At 41.2% G+C, this 10,709-nt stretch overlaps 1 protein-coding gene across 4 annotated transcripts; it reads right to left on the bottom strand.

Moving 5' to 3' along the window:
* Window positions 1–7,027: 7,027 nt before the first annotated feature.
* On the bottom strand, window positions 7,028–8,766 carry LOC134025107 (transcription factor HIVEP3-like). Of its 4 annotated transcripts, none has more exons than XM_062467967.1 (3): window positions 8,706–8,766; window positions 7,839–7,892; window positions 7,028–7,723 (listed from the first exon to the last, which is right to left on the bottom strand). In XM_062467967.1, the coding sequence occupies exons 2-3, from the start codon at window positions 7,888–7,890 to the stop codon at window positions 7,215–7,217; spliced, it is 561 nt and encodes a 186-aa protein (XP_062323951.1). In that variant the 5' UTR covers window positions 7,891–7,892; window positions 8,706–8,766; the 3' UTR covers window positions 7,028–7,214. The 4 variants fall into 4 exon arrangements, with proteins under 4 accessions (XP_062323951.1, XP_062323950.1, XP_062323949.1 ...); XM_062467966.1 differs by having other exon boundaries at window positions 8,598–8,732; XM_062467965.1 differs by lacking the exon at window positions 8,706–8,766 and adding an exon at window positions 8,359–8,503.
* Window positions 8,767–10,709: the final 1,943 nt, after the last annotated feature.

Here is a 10,709-nt window from a genome sequence, read left to right as displayed (position 1 = left end):
CTTACTTAAATCAAAAGTCTATCTAACTACTAACCTGAACTTCATTGCCACAGCCTAAACTTTGTCAATCTGTTCATGAAAATAATTAATTTCAGCCTAAACCGTACAACGGAACGTTAAATCCAATTCAACCAACGCAATCGCTACAGAGACGAACACAGCAGTAGTCTAGTATTGTACAGTAGTAGTACAATTTACCGGGGCAGCTTCTCCACACAGGGCTATATCGCATTTTGCGTTGTTACTGACAATGATCGCTACCAGTGAGCTTTTTATGAATGAGCGATTTTCCACTAAATAAATGTCAAGCTTATTTACGTTTTTGGGGGCATATTTTCAGTTAGCAGATGGTACTGTTTGAATCGCGATTCCATCTTCTACTGCCGGTAACGTCGTAGAATAATCTTCAAAGGGGGTTCTTTATTAATGAATGAATGCAATATGATATTGCATTCATTCATTAATAAAGAAGGCTAAATGCCTGAAAATATCACGAGAAGGGAAAACTTAAAAGGACGTTTAAGTCATAGAGATTAGGTCAATATTTACACCGGTCTGACAAATTTATTCGTTTTGATTCATCTATGAGGCTGCCTCTTGCAGGGGAAATGAGAAGACATCATATTTAATTCTACACTTCACTCGTATTTTCAGTTGTAAATGAGCAGCACAAAAAAAATGCTTTTAAATCTATGTAATCTTTATAAATAATAAGTATGCATTTTAATATAAAATATACAGATATATCAGTTGTAAAAATGTCATTCAAAAACGGACCCCTGTGCAACCGAAGCAAGCAAGCACACCCTACAATTTCCCCAGAAATTGTACCCTCTCTAGTTGTATCTGTTTTTGAACTCTTCAATCTACCGTGAACATGGCAAATCTTACACCACAGAAGCTTTAATTACTCTGCCACGGTCAAACAAGTTACATTATGGGAAAAAGCAATCAGCGCAGCGATGCGAAAAACGCTGTCAGGAAGCAGGAACTACTTATTATAAACTGTTCTCGATTTCCTAAATTAGAACCACTATCTCAGTCTACTGCCTTGCATAGGGTGTAAGTGAAAGAAATATATGATTTCGGACACCAATTTGTTTGAGAATACATTTTCATTATTTTGCTATAGAGCATATGACGTCGACGAGTATGCTGTGTTAGCTAGTAAATTTAAAATCTTGGCAATATTTTGATAGCTAGCTAACCTAAACAAAAAACGTCCAAAATAACGGCAGCTATGCGAATCCCAGATTGAGACAAAACATTCACTTAAGAAACAACACGTCTCCTACAGCTGCTAGTGAAATCGATAAAGCCACAGGAATCGGAAGTTCAAAGGACTGACTTGTGTGATGACTCAGTCATTTGCACTTCCGATTCCTGTGGCTTTATCGATTTCACTAGCAGCTGTAGGCGACGTGTTGTTTTGTGGTGGCCTATCTTTATGAGGCCTATGAAGTAGTGTAGCCAACATAATACGTTGGACAATACATTTCGTAATGCTTTGCACGATTTTTTTTTATGTCCATTGTGTAGTGTATAAACTTAATCAACAAACAAATGGTGTAACATCGAGGGCAGTGCGCAACATTGTAGAGGTTATGGAGCGATTCAGACTCTTGATTCCTCCCTTTTATCAGATGCAGGGCTTACAGCATCTGCAGTTTGATGCTCTTATCATAAATGATCATCTATGAGATGATAGAGACAGGGCGTCAAACGATGAAGCAGCTAAAAATATTTGACAATAGCTTTGGGAAGCTTTAGCTGAATGGACATGACATGTCTGTAAGGACGGTGATAGTCTCACAACATTACACACACCATACAGACAATCTGAGTAACCAGCAGTGCACCACAGTGCACGATGTAGAAAAAGAAAGGGTGCTGATTGTGGTGCTGAAGTGGATTGCTATTACCCTCCCCCTCCCAATGCAATGCTTTATAACCACAGCCCAGTCCCAGTGCTTGTTGCTGAGGTTGTGTTCAGACTGAGTAATCGTTACTGTGCTAGCATAAACATGGAATCAAAGGGTGCTCCCGCCGCTACTGCCTCATCCAGATGCAGAATACAGAATGTGGCAGCATTCCAGGGAATAAGCTCAACAGGGGTGAGGAAATTGGCATTAATGGCTATTAACCCTCGTGCTGCCTTCGGGTCACATGACCCAAAGGTTCATAACGAACCATCGTTGTGTTTACCCAATTTTACCCAATACAAAAACAAATTAAAATTATTTTCTTTTAACCTTTGCAATGTGGGGGGTCTGAGACAGCCCAACGGTTAAAAGAAAATGCTTCACTTTGTCTTTGTATGCAGTAAATCTGTCGCAATACGACGGTGGGTCACAATGACTGATGGGTCAGAATGACCCGAAGATAACACAAGGGTTAAGACCCTCTGAGATTCAGCCTGGTTATCATCTGTTCATTATGGTGGACCAGATGGGTGCACTTTACACCTTGCACAATAACTTTTTTTATTTTTTTTTATTTAAGAGAGTATGCAACTAAATGAGGGCTGCAACTTCACCAGAAAAGACACACAACAAGAATGTAAATATACAGATAGTTAAAATGTATGGTTCAAGTAAGTAACAAAAACTAAGTAAGTAAAGCAGAGCACAGCACGATAGAGTACAGTACAGTCCTCATCAAATACTTATCAATGATGCAAAACCTTTTTGTGAAACTTTTATCCCACAAAAAAATATACTTTTCAAAACTTTTGTTAAAAAACTGTCTTTCAAAACATTGTAAATTTGTTAGGCCAACCCTATTAAATTAAATAGTACCCAACCATTGTAAATAAGTTGAATCAACTTAGGTAAATTAAATTGACCCAACCCAAGTGCATTACGTTGGAATAACAGAATTGCGTAATGCGTGAATAAAGCAATTGAATCATGTGGAAATCCTTTCCATGATTTTTTAATGTTCGATCAACAAGTAATTTTTTTGAGTGTTGGTGACAGAAAATGTAAAATTTTAAATCACGCATCTTTGCAGATACAAAGGTTCCATTAAAGGTCATGAAACGTGTAAAAACATGTCTCTATCTCAGAACCAACACCCAACCCACTCACACAGACACACACAAATCCCCTCCCACACACACACACACACACATACACCCTACCATTAGCTTTAACCCCCCTTACCCCAACTACAAACGCTCTCTTTCTTGTGGGATGTGCATCAGTCTGTGGGGTTCATACGTTAGCTTTGGCTCCGCTTGTCTTTAATAAGATGCTCTGGATTCTCCTTAGATGTTTACTGTGTGGATTTGATGTGAAGAAAATAAACGTTTCTGCATCTGTGGTTTCCATTGTCTTTGGCGCATGTCATCAGCTGGTCTATCACACAAGCTCTCCTTCAGCTCAGTGGTGAGATGGAGCACATTCTAAGCGATGAGCCAGAGCGGTCAACCAAATGGTTCAATCATTGAAAGGCTTAGGATGCACCCTGAAGCCATTTTCAGGTAGATTGGTGTGTGCGTGGGCGTGTGAGAGAGTATTGAGTCAGAGGGAGGGTCTGTATAGATGTTTTGTTTAGCTCGCCCCTCAGGTTAGAGAAGTCTATTACAGATCTATGAGAGAGAGACAGACATGAACACATCTTCAGCTTTCAAGTGACAAAACAGTCAAGGGACACAAAGGCATTTCTCACATACTTTAGCAATACTGGCCAAATTTGCAGTGTTTGGTTTGTGGTCTGTCACTTCCTGAGTCTTCCAGGGAGGATGTGACCAGGAAGTCCTTTAACAAACAGAAATGTGGAAACGCTATGAGAGACAAACGAATGATTTCTGAATGTTTACCTAGAACAAACAGCCTGCTACACGTCATGTACGTGTTTTTGCTGTGCTAAATTATCAATCTCGATCTGTGTAACGTGGGTTGGTTTTCACGGCCACAGCCGTGCCCCCCTGTTTTTTGATTGAGCTTGATTTAACTCTTGTTCCAAGAGTATCCATAATAATGGTCTGTAAATGCCATAGCATTTGGGAACCCGAGCCTTAACAGACCAATCAGGATTTTAGTGCACCCTTGACATAGCCTTTGGGGTACAGTGTGTCAAGCCACTTCATATTCACTTGAACATGAGTCAGTGTAGCATCCCATCATCGTGTTGTGCTCAACAACATGATTGAACAGAGCCCCCTTGTGTTTGCCTCAAACCAGGGGACTCCTGGCTGGGTCACCAAATAACAAGGTTCAGCTAGGTTCCAAATCTAGAACTCGAGCAAGAAAAACATAAATGATGCTTTTCCTAACCTGAGCTGACCAAGCATCTTAAATGACTCGGCAAGAGCAGCCTGCAAAACAAAACAGTGACTACCGTTATTACTTCAGCTAAACTGATTAGTTGTTGTAGGGAGGAAAAATAAATAACTATTTAGTTCTGCACTGACTTCTATTAAACACATGAATCTGAATCATCACCAGAGACTTAATATTAATAATCTGATATCCCACCTGCTTCTATAATTGTAAACATTATGGAACATATTCCTTTGATACCACACCACCAGCGTGAAGGAAATAGATTAGTATTTTTTTTCACGCAGTACAGGCATACATAATACAATTTTAAAAAACAGAGCCAAGAACAGTAGCTTGTCTCCTTGCTGTATACAGTCAAGGCAAGAGACACTCCATATCCAGTCACTGATTGCTCTGACACTAAGGGTCTGGTGTGAAAATTCATGGGTGGACAGTTATTAAATGGATGCTGGAAAAAATTAGGACTGGGAAAGAAAAAAAGTGAGTGAAAGAAAAAGGCAGAGACTGACAATTACATACATGCAGAGGCTATGGGCTCTGTATGGATTTAATAGAAGGCAGTCATCTAAAATCGTTGTGTGAGTATATATCAAGGCTAAAAAATGAGATAATTGGGAGTATTTAAAATATTGAAATGCTAAAAACACGCAACTGCTACAGTAGATAGGGATAGCAATAGCCATATGCCATGAAATCTATACATAGAGTAGCTTTATCCTGAAGTCGGACCAAAGAAACTTTAGATCAATGAAGATGTGAAAAGAAGGAATTACTAGTCTAACACCTCACTAGAGACCAGCCTACTTTAACCCTTGTGTTATCTTCGGGTCATTGTGACCCACCGTCGTATTGCGACAACTTTACCGCATACAAAAACAAAGTGAAGCATTTTCTTTCAACCGTTGGGCTGTCTCAGACCCCCCACATTGCGAAGGTTAAAATAAAATTATTTTTATTTGTTTTTGTATTGGGTAAAATTGGGTAAACACAACGATGGCTCGTTATGAACCTTTGGATCATGTGACCCGAAGGCAGCACAAGGGTTAAGACCTGTACCATAATCACCGTCCCCCAAAAACCAAAGACCACAGGACTCAATGATTACAGACCTGCCCCTTGATCTCTGTGGTGATGAAGTCCCACCGTACAACCATCATGGACCCACTCCTGGACCCCCTGCATTTCACCTAGAGCCAACAGGTCTGTGGACGATGCTGTAAACATGGCCCTCCATTTATTATTTATATTATATTTAGTCATTTAGCAGACGCTCTTATCCAGAGCGACTTACAGTAAGTACAGGGACATTCCCCCGAGGCAAGTAGGGTGAAGTGCCTTGCCCAAGGACACAACGTCATTTTGCACGGCCGGGAATCGAACTGGCAACCTTCTGATTACTAGCCCGACTCCCTCACCGCTCAGCCACCTGACTCCCATTTCATCCTCCAGCACCTGATTTGCGGATTCCAGCTCTTCCTTTAACATTATCATCTTGGCTCTGCTGCAGGACAAGCTCTCCCAGCTGCAAGTGCCTACAAGTGCCTGCCTGACAGCAGGTGGATCACCGACTTCCTGTCTGCCAGGAAGCTGAACGTCAAGCTTGGGAAACATGTCTGTGACTGATGGCCCATCAGCACTAGTTACCCTCAAGTCTGCATCCTTTCCTTCCCCTCTACTCTTTTCTCTGTACACAGAGAGAGAGAGAGAGAGAGAGAGAGAGAGAGAGAGAGAGAGAGAGAGAGAGAGAGAGCATCTCCAGTCATCAGTCAAGTTGCTGAAGTTTTCAGACAACTTAATTGGGCCCATCTCTGGTGGTGAGTGACCATCTAGAGTCCTGGTGTGGCCAAAACAATTTAGAGCTCAACTTAGCTCAGACTGGCTGCAACCTGTCATCCCTGACCAGCACGCTTCCCGGTTCAGGGAATTTTCACATAGAAGTTAAAGGGATGTGAAAACCTACTTGCCAATAAACCTTTTTCTGATGCTGAATGACATTGCATTCAAATATTGATCAGTGAAAGATGAGCTCCCGGAATTTGTTTTAAAGGAGAAATAGACTTTAGATTACCACTCCACCATTTCTATAAAATAGATAAGTGTTTCAGAGAAAGGTAATTGCCACAAGTGATGTTGCACGGCTGGCCCTTTGTGCGTTGTTTACCATCGACTTCCAAGTCTTTTAAAGTCATTCAGGAGTAGAGAACAATACTGGTCTGCCACAATCACCCACCTGCTAGGCAGCCATAATAGCACTTGGAAAAGACAGCTTATGTGAACAGATAACGGTAATAAATGCTCCCCATCTTTTCATAATTGTTGGTGCCACAACCTATTTTGGCATAGTCAATAAACCTCTCATTGAATCTTCAACAAAGAAGGGTGCAAATACTAAACTTGAACAGCACTGACAGGAGGATCTCACTACAAGTCAGGTGGCTGTGCGGTTAGGGAAGCGGGCTTGTAATAAGAAGGTTACCAGTTCGATTCCCGGCCGCGCCAAATTACGTTGTGTCCTTGGGCAAGGCACTTCACCCTACTTGCCTCGGGGAGAATGTCCCTGTACTTACTGTAAGTCGCTCTGGATAAGAGTGTCTGCTAAATGACTAAATGTAATGTAATGTGTGTGTCTGCTGGTGCATGGGAGAGACGGCATGGAAAAAAAAAAAAGTACAACTACTCACTTCTGAAATCCAGCTCAGCGTGGCAAAATACAATTTCACAAATACTCCATTTCCATCTCAAGTCCAAATATATACTTTATTATAGAATATATGTGTTAAGTATTTGGAACAAACCAACCTAAACTGCTCTCTAAATATAGAAATCGATATAACATGAACGGTTACAGAACCTTGAACTTCATTGTTAATCTAACAACTAAAATACTAGAAAAACACTTGAATAATAAATCAAAGGTCTCCATCACTAAGTTGAGGCAGCCTGGTGTCGCTTGCTAAGCATGTGCCTGTACAGGTGACTTTGGGTGCGGAACCTGCTGCCACATGGGTCACACGCATACGGCCGCACACCCGTGTGTGTACGCATGTGCACTTTGAGATTGTAAGGGTGAGTGGTGAAGTAGACACACCGGTCGCACTTGTGCACAGGTACAGACGGACGCTTCCGGCGACGGGAGGATTTCCGAAGGCCTGCGGTGGCTTTGCCTCTGCAGTGACCGTGGACGATGTGACGATGTAGTCTGCCCTGCGTGTCGAATCTGTAGTGACACTCAGGACAGGGGAAGAAAGGCTCGTCGGTGTGTGTCTTCAGATGGACTGTGAGCTTGCGCGAGTGTTGAGTAAGGTACGAGCACTCGGGGCACATGTATAGTCGGCCGTTCCTGGAGGCGAAAGGGTCTCCTCTGCTCTGAGAGCCTGCTACCTCTGCTTGGTTTGCCTTCTTTGGGGCGTTTTCTTTTCTTGAGACAGTTTCCTCTTTAAATCAGAAAGAAAAAGGACACTTTAGGAGGTTAGGAAACACACAAATACATATTAGTACATCTAATAGGACATCTATTCATTTAGTAACCCACATCCTTCAGTAACTCACCGTCTGGAACAATGGCTTCCTGGTGCACATCACTGGGTTCCCTACTATCCATAACTGTAAAGAAATACAGTAAATTCGATTTAATTTGTGACCTAAATTATAGTAAATTGTCACTGTCACTGCCTCTTTAACAGATCATTAGTAATGCAAAACTCAGAAGGTGAATCATCATAACGACCATTCATTTGAATCAGGTGTGTTGGAGCAGTGAAAGATCTAAATCATGCAGGACCATTGAGGACCAGGATTGGGAACCCCCGTTTTATAGCAAATCAACAACCTCGTTTAACGTAAACAAATATTACTTAAGCTATAAAAGAGACAAAATACTGACGCACAGTAGGCTAAGTTTTCGGCAATATTTAGGACACGACGTTACAACAAACAACAGATACAAACGCTCAATCTTAAGGCATCTGAGATGCTAAACGGCCTACACATCCGCTTTTAAAACAGCTTGAAAGTTAAGCACAAACTTCCATTAAGTGGTCACTCAGTTGGTACTGGGCCTACATCTTACTTAAATCGATGACAGATTATTTTTTGTAGTGTTCGGTGTTATCAACAAATGATGCAGAAAATGGACGCAAACGTCTTCCCGTTTTCTTTTTTCAAAACCGCCTTGATTGGTTTATATTACGTAGTCCATTACGTACACTAGGGCCGGTGATGTTTTTTGATTGGCATTTAACTCTGTACAACTCAGAATGCCTGCGCCTCGTCCATTAATTGTATATATCTGGACAAGTTATCCCTTACTTCTTAGCGTGAGAAATGGTTGAAATGCGTGAAAAATACAAGGTATTCAAATGGCAGAAATGTGTAAGTTTCACGGCGAATGCGTGAGGCTTGAGAGCCCTGAATTACGTTTTTGAGTCTTGAATATATTCCATATCGGGCATCATAATGGCCACGTGAGGCCATAGCGGGCGAGGAGCAGGAAGTACCAATCGCGCCACAGGGCCAGCAGGATAACAGGTACAACAGGGCACGTGTTCACGCACACGAGCCACCTCTCATTAATGATACATGTAACATTACTGTAGCTGTATTATTTTCTGGGGGAGCAGAACTGCGTTTCCCATGGTGAGCTGTGGGTGTCATGTCAGATCATTATGTTTGCATCGAGAGAGAAGATGAGAGACCAACCAGTTTAAAAAAGCCCTGCTTCAATAATTCAACAGCCCAAGCAGCTTTCACCAATCTGTTTGATATCTTTGTATATATTAAACCACAGCCATGCTGAGAAGCTCCGTCTGCAGTCCTGAAAAAGTACAAAAAGTACATTATTCAGATCAAGTTAGTTCATGGTCTATGGTAAGACATTAACAGATAAGCATTTAGTACTGCGCCAAACATTGTTCCACGGAAGCCAAACCTCTGAAGACCTTCAGAGTTAATACTAACATAAGATCATATAACTTGGAGGTATTAACTTTTTATGAATTGAAAAATCCCACAGCAGCTTTCTCCTCTGCACCAGTCCTCGAGGTATTTTAAAGTTTAATAAGCATCTATTAAATGCCTAGAGTCAAAACTCAATATAGAGCTAAAAGAACATTTATAAAGCAAGTATAAAGCAACTTTTCAGAAACAACAAAATAACACGACACAAGTATATGTAGTATATTAAAAACAGTGACCAAAAAGGAAAATAAAATATGTAGGCTACTTAGTGGGAACGATCTGCTGTACAGACAAGAGGGCAGCTCATTCTTCTGCAGCTGCTTTACGCGTCCAACAGGGGGCAGTATTGCTAACCTTTTCGACACATTCATCATCAATGTCATGCCTGGAGGGAGACAAGATTACATACACCACTGGTTCAAACGATCTCTATATGAATAGTATAAGTAGATGCACCAGTCCTCACTGATCAGTTGATAATTTGATGGAAAATGATAAAGTTGCCTGTTAACCCTTGTGTTATCTTCGGGTCATTCTGACCCATCAGTCATTGTGACCCACCATCGTATTGCGACAACTTTACCGCATACCAAAACAAAGTGAATCATTTTCTTTTAACCGTTGGGCTGTCTCAGACCCCCCACATTGCGATGGTTAAAAGAAAATTATTTTTATTTGTTTTTGTATTGGGTAAAATTGGGTAAACACAACGATGGTTCGTTATGAACCTTTGGGTCATGTGACCCGAAGGCTGCACGAGGGTTAAGTGCAAAATTATGGCAAATTGAATGACACATTCTTGTGACTTTTCCTCCACATTCAAAACCCTCAGGAAACATCCATGACCAAACTGGGTCTCACACACAAACTCCGCATTGATCACACAACCATGCATCAGTGTAAGAAGCACTTAACAGTACCTGGAGTTTTAACCCTTGTGTTATCTTCGGGTCATTCTGACCCATCAGTCATTGTGACCCACCGTCGTATTGCGACAGATTTACCGCATACAAAGACAAAGTGAAGCATTTTCTTTTAACCGTTGGGCTGTCTCAGACCCCCCACATTGCAAAGGTTAAAAGAAAATTATTTTAATTTGTTTTTGTATTGGGTAAAATTGGGTAAACACAACGATGGTTCGTTATGAACCTTTGGGTCATGTGACCCGAAGGCAGCACGAGGGTTAAAAGAGAATTCTCATAGCAGTTTTTTGTGAGTGGGTGAAATCTGCAGGTCAATATGTTAGGGATCTGTTTGAAAGCCACAACAGCCCTTTCTCACTCTTATTGTGACACTGTAAATAATCTCTTGTTGAAATTTATTGGTGCCAGCATTCTGTGACCACTAACGCATATATAGTTTCAATATTTATTTTGCACATAAATAATCATGCTCATTCACTGAAAAACATCTGAAATCTCAGGAGGGGCATGATAAATGTAGTTTCCAAGAGAGAGTGTAAAA

The sequence above is a fragment of the Osmerus eperlanus genome, chromosome 8 (genome assembly GCF_963692335.1).
Source record: "Osmerus eperlanus chromosome 8, fOsmEpe2.1, whole genome shotgun sequence".
Taxonomy (NCBI): Eukaryota; Metazoa; Chordata; class Actinopteri; order Osmeriformes; family Osmeridae; genus Osmerus; species Osmerus eperlanus.
Note: the sequence above shows the minus strand (reverse complement) of the source record. Positions and strands in the feature narration are given on the sequence as shown.

Excerpts from the sequence above, each read along its gene's own strand:
- LOC134025107 (XM_062467964.1), bottom strand. Across the intron at positions 7,724-7,838 it reads GGAAGCCATTGTTCCAGACG|AGGAAACTGTCTCAAGAAAA; the intron begins GTGAGTTACTGA and ends TCTGATTTAAAG.